Source organism: Pristis pectinata, chromosome 3 (genome assembly GCF_009764475.1).
Source record: "Pristis pectinata isolate sPriPec2 chromosome 3, sPriPec2.1.pri, whole genome shotgun sequence".
Taxonomy (NCBI): Eukaryota; Metazoa; Chordata; class Chondrichthyes; order Rhinopristiformes; family Pristidae; genus Pristis; species Pristis pectinata.
The window spans coordinates 94,026,744-94,043,993 of NC_067407.1; the positions used below are offsets into that span (position 1 = coordinate 94,026,744).

A 17,250-nucleotide genomic window follows, 5' to 3' on the forward strand; every position below is an offset into this window, starting at 1 on the left:
TGCAATTCATCTAGATTTTCAAAAGGCCGTTGATAAGATATCACAAAAGGTTGTTACATCAAATGACGGCCCTTGGTATTAGGATATATATTAGCATAGAAAGAGAATTGGTTAAAGGATGGAAAACATAGTGCAGAAACAAACTAAGATTTTTAGGCTGACAGATTGTTATATGTGGGTGCAGCAGGATCCTTTCTAATTGTTGTACCTGTATGTTTCCTTTCTATTATCATAAACCACCACACTAGGATATCCCTGTACAACAAAATTTACTATTCAAATAGACCACTTTTCTATTCTTGCTACTGAAGACATAACCTCATATTTTCCTTCATCTGCCATCCCTTGTCCACTTTCACAATTGATCTAAATCCAAGTTGGTCTAAATCTTTTACAGATTTTTCTCCTCATAGCTCATTTTCTTACTCAGCTTTGTATCATCTGTGAACTTGGGTTTTGTTACGCTAGTTTTAATTAAAGGTGTAAATGTAAATCAGGACTCTGGGACTGCTCAGTAGAGTATTATCAAAATTCAGATTAATGAATTTCTAAACCATAAGAGAATCAAGAATATGGGGATTGGGTGGGATAGTGGACATAGCACAGGATCCACAATGATCTTATTGATCATTGTGATGCTATATGGCTTACTCCTGTTTCTATTTCTTATGTTATGAGAGGGACAAGGTGCCCGGGGAGAACCACAACAATCGTTTATATAGCACCTTTAATCTAGTAAAAACATTTCAAGGTGCTTCAGTGGAGCACTATCACATGCAAATACTCGTCTAGATGAACAATAGCTTGGTCAAGCTGCTAGGTTTTAAGGAGCATCTTTAATTTGTAAAGTAAGATAAAGAGGCGGAGCAATCGAGTCAGAGAGTGAAATAGGACTGGTGACATCCTTTAACCATTCTTGAGAGTGAATTCCAGAGATGGCCTTGGCAGCTGATGAGGATACAGAGGCCAGACCTGGAGAAGCCTCCTAGATTTACATTTATCTTTTCTGATCACAATCAAGAATCCACTGTGGGGATTTGGTCAAGCAGACAGTGAAATGTAGACAGATGTATGCATCCACTTCTTTGTTTCTCACTTCTGGGGCATGGGTATTGCAAAGTGAGCATTAATTGCCCATCCCTGAATGCTTTTCTGGAGTTGGCGGGAAGCCTTTTAGAACTGCTGCAGTCTATATGATGAGGTACCTTTGTGCAAGTTGCTCCATTTTTTAAGTGTCCTCACCACTTCTTGACTCTAAAAACATATTCTTGACCTCTCCTTTATATCCAACTCCTGCCCATCTCAGATATATCCTTGTTTGTTAAAGTGACGTATGGTCCTGCAATTATACTCCTACCATTTTCAGTGTGTTATCCTGCTTTGCCTCAGCACCATTTCACACTCATACTGATGATCCTCAGGTTTATTCTGCCTCCATCACTGACTAGTCTTCAAAGCAGGTGTTAGGGTATAACTAAATAAAACATTAGTCAGGCTACTGACCACGTGCAGTTCTGGTCGCCACACTAGAGGAATGATGCAACTGCACTGGAGAGGGTGCAAAGGAGATTCAAGGGATGTTTCCTGGGATGGAGTGCTTCAGCTTTGATGACAGAGCAGATGGGCTGGATTTGTTTTCCCTGAAGCGGAGAAGGCTGAGGGGTCACCTGACTGAGGTATACTAAATTATGATGGGAATAGATAGGGCTGATAGTACGAAACCATCCAGGCACTGTAGTGTAGCGGTTAGCGTAACGCTTTACAGCGCCAGTGACCCGGGTCCAATTCCGGCCACTGTCTGTAAGGAGTTTGTATGTTCTCCCCGTGTCTGCGTGGGTTTCCTCAGGGTGCTCCAGTTTCCTCCCACATTCCAAAGATGTAAAGGTTAGGAAGTTGTGGGTATGCTATGTTGGCGCAGGAAGCGTGGTGACACTTGCAGTCTGCCCCCAGAACACTCTATGCAAAAAATGCATTTCACTGTGTGTTTTGATGTACATGTGACTAATAAAGATATCTCATCTTACCTTATCTCTCTCAGTAGAGGTTGGGAAACTTAGAGGATACTTGATGTGGACATTTATCACCCAGAGGGTGGTTGAAATCTGGAATGCACTGTCTTGCAGGTTGGTGGAGGCAGGTACTCTCACAACACACGTACTATTTAGATGAGCATTTGAAACAGGATGTTATTGAAAGCTATGAGCTGAGTGCTGGAAAATTGGATCAGTATGGATAGGTACTTGATGGCTGGTACAGACATGGTGTGGGGGTGGAGCCCATTTCTGTGCCACATGACTATGATTCTTTTGCTAATCTGTCTGTCAAATAGAGAGTCAAGAATGAGATGAAACATTCCTCAGCAACTTTGCCGTGTCATACAAAAATAACTATACACTTAAAACAGTCCAGGGTAAAATGCTCCAGGGTACAGAATAAGTGATTTATTGAACAAAATTTGCACTGAGTGATACAAGGAGATGGAAGCGTGGGTGAACAAAAGTTTGGTTGAAGTAACAGGCTTTAAGGAGAGCCTTACAGAAGAAAAGACAGGTGGACAAGTGAAGAGAAACAGGGAGAGAATTCCAAACATACAGGTTAGCATGGCTGTCAATGCTAAGTGATTAAAACTTGGCACACACGAGAGGCCAGAACTGAAGGGCTGTCGGGCTGGAGGGGATTACAGAGATAAGGAGTGGGTGAAGCCAATAAGGGATTTTGAAGACGAGGATGAGAATTTTAAAATCAAGGCCAAAGTAAACTGGAAGCCAATGTAGGCCAGAAAGCACAGATGAGAGGTTAATGGAACTTGATACAAGTTAGGTCAGAGGCAGCAGTTTTGGATGACTTCTAGATTACAATGCAGAGGATGTGGGAGGCCTATGAGGAGTTAGAATAATAAGTTGGAGGAGTGAGGCAGTTCCTCTGTGGCTTTTCTCCCTGCTCGTTAGTTATCTTATGGAAGCAAAAATTGGCAGTCAAAATAACTGGATGAATACCAGCCCAAGGGTCAACTCAAAACAACCTCGGACAGCTGCCAGGAAAAGGAAAGATGCAATAGCTGGAGTTTCTATCTTTCATTGAGAAGAATGGCTTTGATCTTCCCAATACTCAGCTGGGAAAAAAAATCTCTGCTAGTTTAATAATGGAGCTTGAGTAAGCTGTGTGATAATTTAGAGACACTGGAAGTGTCTAGAGAATTGACAGTGAGATAGAGCTGGCTGTCAAATTGACAGAGAATGTGATGCACTGTTTTTAGATGATGGTGCTGCAGATGAGAAATAAGAGGGGTCCAAGTTTAAAACCCTTAGGGACACCAAAGGTAATGTCAGTTCCGGAGTGAGAAGAGAAACCTTCTGATCTGCTGACTGCAACAGGATAGATAGAAGTAGAACAAGGGGATGAAGGTCCCACCAACTGGGTCAATGCTGGAGAGACTTTGGAGGAGATAGAAGATAGAGCCAGACACAAGTTGTGAGAAGAGATCAGGGAGAAACAGAAGTGGTTTGGGCTGGTGTGTGAAGGTAAGGGAGAGAAATAGTAGAGGTAGCTGGTCAGATTGATTCTAACTTGCTATTAAAGTTGTCTGCTAGCTTCTCATGTTTATTGTTGATTGGTGTAGATGAGACAAAGGAGTGGTGTTGTAGAACACCATTTATAGTTAAAAAAAAGAAGCTTCCAATTACCGCCAGTGGACTGTGCTCTTTAAATACTCGGTCTTCTACTTGTTAAGGTTCCTGCTGCTCAAGTCGTCAGAATTTATGTGCCTTCCCTCTGGAAGTCTTTTCCTTATTTCTCTCCCACATTATCTTCCTCATTAATACTCTCTTTGACACTACGGTTTCCTACCATGTCCCCCATTCTTCCTCACCTCCTGCTATGTGACTCCTCTTTATCAACACACCGAAAGAAATTTTGGGATATTAATTCAGCACATAAGGAGAAACGCAAGTAACCGTTTATACATCCTCCATGTATTTTCATGGAAATACAAATCCACAACCATACACCGACCACTTGTTTTTCTATTAACTATTTTCTCACTCTTTTTAAATGGTGAAATTGAATATTGGTGGAAAACGTAATGTACTTATAAACTTAAGTATCAGGAATGAATTAAGCATATGTACTATGTACTACATTATTGAGTTATGCCCAAACATTATTTCTGAATTTCAGAACTCTTAGGTAATCATTGCCATCAAAGTGAAAAGTGAACAATTAAATCATCATGTGACCTGACAAAATACACATTATTTATTAATTTTTTTGTGCACTTACAAAAGTGAAAGTTGGTTTTGACGTCTTATCAGGGCATTCTTCTTGTTCACCAATACGAACCACTCTTGCATCATTGCTTCCTCCTTCTCTTTATTGTTTCCTGAAAAACAAAAGTGAAGAGTTATATCAAAGGCTTCAAACCATGGTCAACCCAACAGCCTGCTGACTGGAAGTAAATCATAAGAGAGCAGGGATCTTATTTCAACAGTTAACTTCAGCAGCTATTATGCAGTGTTTGTCAATTGCCAAGACATTTTAAAGCTTGCAGGCATGAATAGTTGTTTGACTTCTGCTACATTTACATTGTTTGTACTTCACCTGATTTTCATTGCTTTACATTCATTTCTTGCCAGTTACATTACATTTCCTCTGAGTTCCTAGATATAGCAAAGAAGGATATTCAAGGCTATGGGCATTTCAAATGGTTTAGGCTGGGTTCAAGAATGCTGTTGAGATTAGTTTTCAATTACCATATTATATATTCCAGTCCATCCCACACCGACAGCTGGTGTTTGAAGTTTATTTCTATTTAGGAATAAAATTCCCCAAACTCATCAGTTTTCAAGATGCTTTCACTTTTGTTCTTCCTTCCTCTTTCAGTAAGGTTCTTCCCCTCCATGTCCCTTCTCTTACATCCTTAAAGTTTGGGCTCTTTGCTAGGGTATGATGTCTCAAAGGGAGAAAGCTCCTAGATACTTCATGAAAGTACCAAAATTCACATGGAGTTATGATAGCAAATGCTGAAAGTTATCTGGCTACCTTGGTGGAAATGTTACAATGCCTAATCCTACTCTCACTGATGCTTACATCTAAATGGGACATCCAGGAGGAATTTCTGGCTAACTTATGCCCTTTACAACCAAGTGGCACCGAGGGCCAATTATTGTTGCATTAGAAGCTGCAGAGAGGAGAAAAGAGCTAAAATGTTGTCTTTGGTGAATATTTTCTCCTTCTTTGATACGCTTCTGACTACGGGTCATAGGCCTGAAATGTCGACATAGACGTTGCCAAACTTGCTGAGTTTTCCCAGCATTTTTTGTTTTTGCTTCAGATTTCCAGTTATGTTGATTTTCATTTAATCAAACTGGAGCTTGTTTTTCACCTCTAGTACGGTTTATGCGGAGTTCACATGTTCTCTCGATGACCTCTGCAAGCTCTGGGTTCTTTCCATGTCCCAAAGTTCTATTGGTAGGTTAATTGGCTACTGTACATTACCCCTTAGGGTTGAGGAATGACCAAAAGAATCAAGGGGAAAATAATGGGCATGTGTGAGAGAGAATAAGTTGCAGAAGTACAGGAAAATGCAAGGGTGTATGGGACAGATGATATTGCTACCTTGACTGCCGGCAGAGACCTGATGGCCAAATGTGTCGTTGTAAGTATAAGAAAATGCTGGAAATAGTCAGCAGTGGAATCAGCATTTGTGGAGATTGAAACAGAGTTAATGTCTCAGGTGGGTGACCTTTCATCAGAACTGGGAAAAGTGAGAAAACAAGTGTGATTTAGTTTGCAGAGTAGTGGGAAGAGCAGACAGAGCAAAGAAATAACCCTGACAGGGTCGAGACCGAGATAATCCAGGTGACACAAATTACCTTTGTTCTGTCTGGGAGGAGAGACGATGTTGAAGGTTTGTTAACATATCTGATCTAACTGGAGAGGTTTCATTTGATGGCAACGAATAGGGACGAAAGGGGAAAAAAATCAGCGCTGGAACAGCCGCTGTGGAAATCTGAAATAAAAAGGTATGCTGCTCAGATAGTACCAGTGGAGAGAGAAAAAATATGTTAGCGTTACAGGTTGATGACACATTGACATCTGGATTTTACCACTGCCTTTTCTCATTCTAACCTACTGCTCCTGAACTTGCAGCATCCACTCACTAAAGACCAACACCAACACACTGTCATGAAAGACTGACAAAAGCAGCTATGTTCTGTGGCAAACTGACTTCTACCTCACAGGAGGCTGAATGCCAGCTCTCAGATACTTCCCACTGAACATCAGGCTGTCGTCTCTCTGACAGGCACTGACCTGATTTCCTCTGGAGATCTTCTCTACGAAGCCCCAGCCTCATAGTCCCCAAATCCTGCACTACCTACTTATACCTTCCCCCCCCAACCCCCACCCCCCCCACACAATATCCACAAGCCAGACTAATGCATGGTAGTGTAATGTACCAGTTAGCGTAACTCTATTACAGCACCAGCGACTCGGGTTCAATTCCGGCCACGGTCTGTAAGGATTTTGTAGATTCTCCCCATGTCTGCGTGGGTTTCTTCCGGGTGCTCCGGTTTCCTCCCACATTCCAAAGATATACGGGTTAGGAAGTTGTGGGCATGCTATGTTGGCGCAGGAAGCACGGCGACACTTGCGGGCTGCCCCCAGAACACTCTACGCAAAAGATGCATTTCGTTGAATATTTTGATGTACATTTGACTAATAAAGATATCTTATCTTATTCTTGTCCAAAAGAAACCATTTCTTCCTTCCTTGACTCCTTTTTCCTCTCTTGCCCAGTCACTTCCCATTTAAATCCATGACACTTTAGATGCCCTCTGCCACTTTGATGGTTTCCAGTTTTCAGGTCCCCACCAGTGCCTTTCTCTTCTGCCTAACTAGTCCCTCTCCATCATCAACCTTCTTCACCTGGTGAACTTGTTGTTACTTCTCAACAACTCAATTTCTTACAAATTAAAAATCTTTGGGAATTCATGGGAACTTTGGGAGTACAGGGGACACTGAAGAAGGTTGTCTAAGGTTATAACAGGGTAAAGACCAACTGGGAAAGTGGGCAAGGAAATGGCAGATGGAATTTAATTCAGACAAGTGAAAAGTGATAAATTTTGGGAAATTAAACCAGGACACAACAGGCAGAGTGAATGGCAGGGCCCTGGGTAGTGCGGTTGAACAGGGTGACCTTGGGGCAGTAGTTCATTGTTCCCTGAAAGTGGCAATACAGGTAGACAGGTTGGTGAACAAGACATGCTTTCACCAGTAAGGTGCTTGCTTACTTTCACCAGCGAAGGCACTGAGTACATCAGTTGGGACATCACGTTACAGTTGTACAAAATGTTGGTTAGTCCGCACCTGGTCGTCACTCTGCAGGAAAGACGTGATTAAGCTAGAGAAGGTGCAGAAATGATTCACAAAGATGTTGCTTGGATTGGAGGGGTTGAGTTATAAGAAAGATCGGATAGGCTAGGTCTGTTTTTCCTGGCGCAAAGAAGGCTGAGAGGTGACGTGATAGAGATATATAACATTATGAGAGGCAAAGAAAGGGTGGAAAGCCAGTGTCTGTTTCCCATGGTAGGGGTGTCCAATACTTGAGGGGACATGTTTAAGGTGAAAGGGAGGAGATTTAAAGGGGGTCTGAGTGGTAAATATTTCACACAAAGAGTAGTTGGTACCTGAAATGAGCTGCCAGTGGAGGTGGTGAAGGCAGGAAAAGTGATAACACTTAAGAGATATCTGGACAGGTACTTGAATGAGCAGGGCATAGAGGGATATGGAATTAATGCAGGCAAGTGGGATTAGTATAGGTAGACATGATGGTCGGCATAGATTCAGTGGGCCAAAAGGCCTGCTTCCATGCTGTACAACTCCAAGACTCTATTGTGTTCTTAATTATCTCCACCAATTAACACCCTCTCCAATCAGATGAGCTACAATTAACACACTTTCTCAGACGGGACTAAAATCACTTGTGTTTCCTGGATTCTGTTCACCTCCACCCTGTCACAGATATTCCCTTTATTCTCTTTAGCCCCCACCCCCCCCCCCTTCTCTGCAATTTAAAGCATGTTTATTTCTCACCTTTACATATGAACGTACAGACTTGGAGCAGCAATAGGGCCACTCAGCCATTTAATTAGATCATGGCTGATCTGATTGTAAACGTAACCCTACATTCCTGCCTTCCAGCAGTAACCTTTCATCCCTTTGCTTATCAGGAATCTACTTACCTCTGCCTGAATAGTATTCAAAGACTCTGATTCCACCACCTTTCAAAGAAGAGAGTGCCAAAAACTAACAACCCACTCAGGGAAAAAAATTCACATCACCTCTGTCTTGAATGGGCAAGCTCTAATCTTTGAACAGTGATTTCCTAGTTCTAGATTCTCCCACTAGATCTCTTCCATGACTCAGAATCCTTCTCACTCTTCTAGGCTCCAGTGGAAAAGGGCATAACCTGTCCAAACTCTCCTCATAAGACAACTTGCCCATTCCAGATATCAGTCGAGTAAACTTTCCCTGAGCCACTTCCATAGTACTTGCACCTTCCTTAAAATAAAGAGGCCAGTACTGTACACAGTGGTCCAGATGTAGTCTTACCAATGCTCCATATAACTGAAGCCTAGCTACCTTTGTATTCAATTTCTCTCCAATAAACAATAAAGTTTTGTAATAGCTTTCCTAATGACTTGCAATAACTGCACATGGGCCTTTTGTGAATCACGGTCTTTCCCAGTTCTCATGGGAAGATCATTGATGAAAGGTCATTGCTCTGAAGCATTAACTCTATTTCTCTCTCCACAGATGCTGCCCAACCTTATGAACATTTTCAGCACTGACATTCTGCTTTGAAATAATATTGTTCTTCTGTTTATTTTAATTTTTGCCTGCATAAGATACATCTGTACACCCCAAAGTCTAGAGTTTCAATGCAACTAAACAGGCTGATATTTCACCATTAATTTTTGTTAAACTGGAAAATATCAACCCTGTAAAATAGAAAAGTATTCCATTCTTAAGTTCAGCAAAATTTAGACAAGGAACAAGAAAATCTCCTACTCTGATTCCACCATTAATTTCCATTTCTCACATGAGCAATCTTTACAAATGCAGGACAGATGCAAAGCATTTTTTTTCCTACACCTGGCCTGACACAATTGTGAATGTGAACTTGAAACTGTATGCACTAGCTCTAAGCTTACAGCATATACATTCTGATACTGCCAATCTGTGTGAAAGTGTGGGTAAATTTTTATTAACCTCTGCCCACCGAAGGTGACCCAAAGACCTTTCACATAGGACCTTTAATGATGACATTTCTATCCAGTCTGTTTCAATTCAAATCCATGATTTTGCTAATGAAAAATGCATCTTCTAAAATACTGCACTAGCTAGTCATCCTACCACTATTAAAAAGAAAATTATAAAATTAAAGTAACAAATTAAGGACATTTTCACTGGCATCAATTAAACAAATTTCTAAATTTGCTATTTTAAAAATACAATTGAAATTTGTGTTATAACAATGAAAGTTTCTGCTACAGTTGGCTTTTAAAGGTTGAAGTGTTAATGTTATACTGGAACTCTGAATGTAAAGCATATTTGTAACTACTTTTGCTGTTTTACATGACTATCTCTACATTATATTCACAGCTGTTGAATAGAGGAACTGTAAGATTTTGGCAGTAATAAGACAGCTACATTCTCTCAACAACATCTCTCAGATGTTTTATACAAAGAGAAGAAAGCTCTGTGGGCGAGAGACAACAAAAAATAATCAATTTTAAATTAATTTGGTTTTCAAATGTTGAATAAATGTTTACACCTGACAGGATATTCTGTTTTGGCTCCCATTAGCTAATGAATACATTAAATGCGGAAACATTCCAAATCTTCTAAATGTATCAGCCGAACATTCCGTTAGCTACATAAAAAAGCTACAGGGTATTTACTTTGAAGTAAACCTTACAATAGTCTGAACACAACCTTATCAGGTTGGTAGGTTAATTGGCCACTGTATATTGTCCTTAGTGTGCAGGTGAGTGGGAGAAGCAAGAGCCAGTTGAGAGCATGGGGAGAATTAAAACACTGGATTATTAATGTAAAATTAGTGTAAATTAAGTCATTTGAATGGTTTTCATCTATTGAAAAAAATTAACAATAATAATAATCAAATTGTAATAATATTCAACAAAATTAACGATAATAATCTTGCTCCATTTGTTTTGCTTTGGTGGGAAGGAGACAAGCTTTCATCTTGCCAAGCATTACATCTGTTAACTACGTCCTCTCACTCTATTTTGACCATAAAGACCATTTTAATTACAACAAATAATGCAAATATATTTCTAAAGCAAATCTGGCTTGAAACTACAGTAGTTAAACAATTATTCTGTCCACAAAAAATTATATTGAAAACTTGTTTTTCCTGCTGTTATTCTGAATTTCAATTATGTCAGAGCAACAACAACAGCTCGTATTTGTTCAGCAACTTTAACATTTTAGCAAAGCATCCCAACACACTTCACAGGAGGATTATCAAACAAAATTTGACACCAAACCAAAGAAAGAAATGTTTGGGTAGATGTCCAAATATTTGGTCAGAGGTAGGCCATAAGGAGTGTTTTAAAGAGGAAATGACAGAGGCCGAGAGGTTTAGCAGGGGAATTCTAGAGCTTAGTTCTTGATGAAAATCAGATTTGATTAGGAGGCTGTATTTAGAGGAGTGCAAGTATCTCAGACAGTTGTAGCATTGAAGGAGATTACAGACAGGGACTTCAAGGACACAGAGGGATCTGAAAACAAGCTGGACAACAGTCATTTTTTTTAAAAAGCACTGTTTGAATCAAGTATAAAAAATTATGGAAGTGAAAAATTATTTTACAAATCACAAGCATTCTGTGCAAACTCACGGATTACTACTTGGTTGAACATGTGCCTGCAGCTAAAACCAGAGAGAAAGATACAGAAATAGAAAAAAAAGCTTAACAGACCATTAACCTAAGATATTCTTCTCAACTGTGCAATTTTACTTTGAAGCAGTGAGGTTTGTATGACAGGGATGCAAAGTATGTTTGCGTTGTCATGAATAAAAGATCACATTTTAAAAAAAACATCATACCTACATCAGCAGTAATGTGAAGCCAATATCGGATATTCAACACATACAATAAGCAGGAACAAAAGGGAAATACTTAAGAAAAAAACACAATGGGAATGGAGAAGGAAAGACCTGCAATTGGAAATAGTGATGATTTTTGGTTTGCAAGTCCCATTTGATTAATGGAATAATTCAAGTGGTAAAGTACTTAGAGCTCTGAATATAGAAAGTGCATTTAAAAATATTGCCTTATTATTTTTAATACACTTAAATAGGTATTAGTACTGATGGAAATGTGTCAAAATGTAGGAGCACCACACTGGAATTCACCAAAACAATCAAACATGCAAGATTCTTTTAAAAAAGAACTAATTATTTCTTAGTTTAGAAAATGATATGTTCATTCAAGTCTTTGTTTAAAATTAAAACAGCTTACTGAAAGTAATACCAGAGATAAATTAATCCTGTTATTAGTAACTCCAATTGAAGACCTAAACAGATTTATCAAATCACAAAACTTATTAATGTCTAATCAAAACAAGGACTTCTAATTTCAACTTTAACCACTTGCTATTTAATCCAATATAATCTTATGAAGCAGAATGTAACTTAGCAAGCTTTTATACTTGTAAAAGAACATTTTGCAGATGAATGCCTTATGTTTCATTTTTGCTCAATTGTTTCTACTTCTAACGTCTAAGGGTAAAAAAGAACAAGATGGACATTGTTCGTACTGATTAAGTAAGAGCTCATTAAAGAGCTGTCAGCACCACACTTTGAATATGCATGAAGCATATAATCAGATCTAGCACTGTCACTAGAGGAGAAAATGGTAAGTACAAAGGATTGATTTAATTACGTTGAGTGGGCAATGGTGGTAGACCAGTCTTGTTAGGGAGAAAAAAGGTTGTATTCTGGCACCATAAAAAGGCAGTTTAGCTTCTGTCACAATACCTAATCTCAAGATTAGATATGAAAGCACACTGCTTTTGTTGTTTAAAACTCGTACTGTTGGTGTTTAAAAAAAAACAAAAAAACCCTGAACATAACACATTTTTGCTTGTTTAACTTTCCCTTGGTATGGATGCCAACAAGTGCAAAAAAATTCAGGTAACTTCCAAGACTCTTTATTTTAGCCCCCAAACCAGGACAATGCTGGAAATGATGATATGATTTTATTTCAGAAAAATATCAATAGCCAGCCACATCTGTGTTTTACAATGCCAATAGTACCAGTATCCAATTCCCTTTGCCACACAGCATTTTCTTTGCAATATGAAGGGATAACACAATTCAACTAATACCATCAGCTAGAACAAATACATCTTGGCTATGACAGATTACAGCACTAATTTAATTACCCTTCTCTAATGATACACTTCCAGGTGAAAATTCTGCAAAGATAGAAAGATAATGGCACAACACCATCATATATGTTTCAGTCAACAAAAGAAAAACTCAATGCATGCAAGAATTTTCACATTTTTGCTTACTTTGAAAATTAACCACACTGCACTAGGCCAAAACCATCCTTCCTTCACCGAATAGGAATGAATACAGGTATGCAATATCAGTTGTCTGTAATACATCCTATTTATTCAAACACTTCAAGATAATCGAGAAAAGCTAAAATTACTCTGACCTTAATGCTTTAACCTCAACTACCCAATTGTTTTTCCTGCAATATGTAATACTGTCCAACTTGAAACCACAACACTATTGTTGCCATGGTAATAACAGAAAATCTCTTTGATATATTGTCGATTACCTTCAATGAATTGTATTGAAAACTAAAGTAAATTTGAAAGCAAAACAAAAGAATTGGTTGTGCCAATCAAATGACAATGTGGCTTTTTCATTTACTGTTGATAAATTGGGCCATTAAAATCATTAACTTGGAATAGAACATTCAAATGATTCTTTATTTCTAATTATAATAACACCAGTTATGAAAAAGTATTGCCTTCTTGTTATAGTCAAAAATCCAATAAATCAATACATCATTATAGTTTAGCAATTTTACTGCAGTAATTTTAATCCAATTACTCTTTACCGAGCATTAACTTTTGATCACCTAATAGTCTAATATAAAGAATGTCCATTGAATAAAACTGTCTAATATCATTATACAAATGCTGACAAGAAATGGTGAATTCTAAGGCCTGCTTCAGGGGTGCTTTTCTAATTTGTCTATCAGGAGAACATCAGGCATCTTGTGAAAAGCAGAACACTCCAAGTAATTAATACCGCAAGACAAGCAGAGAGATCAATGACAAAAATCACCTGGTAAAACTATAAAAGGTGTACTATTAAAGGGCCTTTAATTGACGCAGAAAACAGTGCAGAGAAACCTGCATTTTGGCACTTATGTTCAACAGGCCCTTAAAAGCATGGAATGATGGAGACAGAAAACCTATCCTTTCTAATAATCTTGTGACAAAAGCTAAAAGACATCATCCTATTAACTACTGATCTCAATTGCTAATGCAGAGTACTTCCTGGTGCCTTTATATAGTACATTGCTATTAAAAAACCACTAAACATTCACGGTGAATAACACAAGCTTCATTCACTCTTTACCAGCTTCCCTTGTAGGAGAACTATAAGTGGAACCAAAGGTGTCATTGATATTATGAAGTGGAAATTAATCAGAAATTTTTCTCATATTTCCGCTGTCACACTAATTTACTTTTGTATAAATTTTACCCAGTTAAAAAGTTCATAGCTAACCCCCTGTTGCAGCCTTTTTAGTTTAGAATATTCAATGAGCAAGTCAACTGAAAAGCATCAAGACTGAACACAAAAAGTGTTCGAAATTCTCATTTAGTCGTCTTTATTTTGCTAGCGCCATGTGGTCCTTGAAGATGTAGAAAACACGGGAAGCCGAGTAAAGATCAGAGCTGGCTCATTAGCATTCTGACAAAATTGGAGCGGCGGAGATGTATAGTTTGCCTAGTTTGCCGTTTTGAAAGCTGCCGGTGGTAAGCTCTCTACTTCATTGTGCCTTTGTCTTTTTGGGGTTTTCAACGCAGCAGGGTGTTTGTTAGCTCTGGTTTACACACTGCATTATGGGAGGCTTTTCCTGCAAATTCAATCTATAGGTGTCTTCTCTGTTAAACTTTAAACAAGTCTCTGAATTAGCAGCATCTGCATTAAGTACTATTTTAAACAGCAAATGATTGATTTTTTTTGGAAAACTGAAGGGAATTCAAAGATTGATATATTGAACAAGAAAAGGATTAGGAAAATCTCATCACATATTGATTTTCCCTCAATTGAAATTTGACTGGAACACTTTTCAGAAACAAAGCATTCTTTAAATTACTCAACATTTTGTGAAGAATATAAATGAATGTTTAAGTCCAAACTATATACTTCCAATAATCAGACAGGAATTAAAAACAAAGAGTTCCTCTGTTGATGATTCAAATCTGAAATGGAGTTTTTTTGATAAACAAAACATCATCAATACTGCTGTCATGCAAGAACTTTTCAATATAGTAATGAAATAGATGGAGGTTTTGTTGAATGAATTTATCTGCTAAACCCCTGCAGTTGCCCTCCTGTCTTGGATGATGACCTGCAAGAATGTCAACAGCTCATTGCCCAGAGAACTGGAAGGAGTCACCAAGCAAGCCATAATCTGCTCATTCTCAAAGCACGGTTTCAAAGTTACATTTCTCAAGCTGTTTAAAAGGACTTTCTCTTCCTCACTGCCAGGACTCAGAAATGTTACTGTACCCAATTTAATGAAAGCCAAGTAAAGCTCATCACTCTAATACTAACTTCTAATCACAGAACTTAGAAAATAGCAACAGGTTTTTAAAGAAAGGATAGTTTTGTCTTTAACAGTAGATACCTAGGAAAATACAAAAATAAAAAAACTACAAAAAGAAATGCCTCAGATAACGTTGTTAAAATACACGTTCTTGTTTCATTTGCTCTTTTTATGGACACAAGGGAAAGATGTTTCAGAAATGATCAAGAACAAATTAATAAATTATTTTTGAGCTTCGATGGTTTAAAATGCATTTCTTTTCTTGCTGTGCCATTTGAATGTTCTCCTGTAAATGGGGTCTTGACGAGCGAGGCCACCCAGCTGAAAACAACTGATGCAAAACTCAGAAGTAATCTCCCTGTTTAGCTCAGTACCATGGATAGCCTTAACACTACCTCTATTATTTGATGGATTTAGGCAAATTTTAATTTATTTGTTGGCTTCTATCTTCAACACACTTGCCATTTTGAGAACCTCAAAACCCAATTCCCATGTAAATACTTTTGCTTATGGCTACAATTCAATGTTTCAGCTAGCCCTGTGAGTGAGCCACAATTTTGAAATCCTTCAAAGCCTATTTAACAGAAATAATGTATTAGAATCCCACACATATTGTTTACTCAATTCATTTCTATTGTATGGCATTTTGTCAAACACTTTTTCCAAAAGATGGAGACTAAACTATTAGATTAATAAAACTGGATTAGGGGGAAATTTAATTTAAAAGCACCCTTGATAAACCATGTAAAAAAACCAAAGGAAACTTAATGACACTTAGAATTTTAATTTTCGTGACAATTTTAACTACCTGTTCTTAAAAGTTTAAAAATACATTTAATTAAGACTGAGATAACCATTTAGAGGCTTGGCTCTAAGTATTCAAAATAGTCATTTTCCTGTTTTCATTGCTCCAACATTTGAAAGCAAATCAACTCACAGCCATTGATACTCATTCGAGCTACAACTTCAGCAAACACTATGCATCTCAAGTGAGAAACACCAGGAGAAGTCTTCCACAAAAGAAACGTGAATGTCTGTTGACAGTCCTAATTTTCTTTGCATTATTCTCTCCACCTCTCCCATTAGTTACTGACTGCTCCCTCTCCAGGATACGTAGTTAAATTTACCAAGTACATTACCCAGTAAATGTTTCAAATATTTGCATATGAACCAAGTTCCCTGAATCAGTATATGCATCTGAAAGGAAGGAATGGCATAGCTCAAGGTTGACCAAACTGTAATGTAGTTTTTAACATTTTTGCTGGAATTAAAACTTGTGATGTAATTCCCTCATTTTAGTTGCAATGATTAAATGATAATTTCTTAGGACAGTAAAAATTATGAGAGGGCCAATTAAGAAGCAGCAAGTACTAGCTCCAGCCTTGCAATTTTTATACAGCTAGGACCTGACTGCCACTGATACAACAATCATTGATATAGGTTTAGTTAACATATGACTCAATGAAAAAAAACTATGACAAGAAATTCTGTTTTGAAGGGAACTAATAATCTATTATGTTAATATTGGTTGGATCTTGAAAAAAACCAATTACATGGAAAATAATGGATACAAAGAATGATTATAAGGCAGTAATCTCATCAAGGTGTTCAGATAACATCAAAATTGCAAGAGCTCTGAAAGCAGTCGCCTGAACTCTTGAGATTAAATTGCAGCCTTGAAATCCCTCCTGTGTACTTTTTCTCTAAAGTATATTGGGGAGCTTGAGGTCAAACCATTTTCAACCCTTTTTGGTTGTGGTAAGTGTCATGGAGGATTCAAGTAACTAATATATTCCATATAGTTAATGCCTGGTGTCATACACACTGAAAGCTTAATGACTGTGGCATAACAACTTAAGACTTGAGATATGATTGAGGAAACAAGGAACTGCAAATTCTCTCTTCACGATAATTCACAATTACTGGGAAATAAATTTAATACTGATTTTGTCTAATTTCATTTTATTTAACTGTAGTATTCTGGCTTAATATCAATGGACAGTTTTAATTTTTCAAGCTCATGTTTTCCTCAAGAACCTTATACTCAAGTCATGACTTCACCTCTTAAGCACATAAAGCACAAATGTGTCGTTACATTGATGCACCAGAACCAAGCAACCAAATTGCACCTTTCAGAAGACATTTCGCATTACAAAAGCCCAGCCGTCAACACATCCCAAACTCCCATGTATTGCCATTACTTTCAAATGTCAAACACAGTTTTCCTGATCCAGACTCACAAGACTGCTTTCTTGAATACCCGTGTCATTCAGGCCACTCTTGCTCCCCATAGTTGATTGAAATTGACAGGGCAGATTGAGAAAGTGGTTAAAAAAGACAATGGAAGACTAAGGGCACAACT

General features: G+C 38.1%; 1 protein-coding gene across 7 annotated transcripts in view; it reads right to left on the minus strand.

The window, feature by feature from the left end:
* ehbp1 (EH domain binding protein 1) overlaps nucleotides 1-17,250 on the minus strand; it is a 315,890-nt gene that overhangs the window by 31,512 nt on the left and 267,128 nt on the right. For all 7 annotated transcript variants that reach the window (XM_052011163.1, XM_052011159.1, XM_052011160.1 and 4 more), the window contains one exon: nucleotides 4,279-4,378. In XM_052011163.1, coding sequence (XP_051867123.1) covers nucleotides 4,279-4,378 — 100 coding nt within the window. The remainder of the gene's footprint in view (nucleotides 1-4,278; nucleotides 4,379-17,250) is intronic.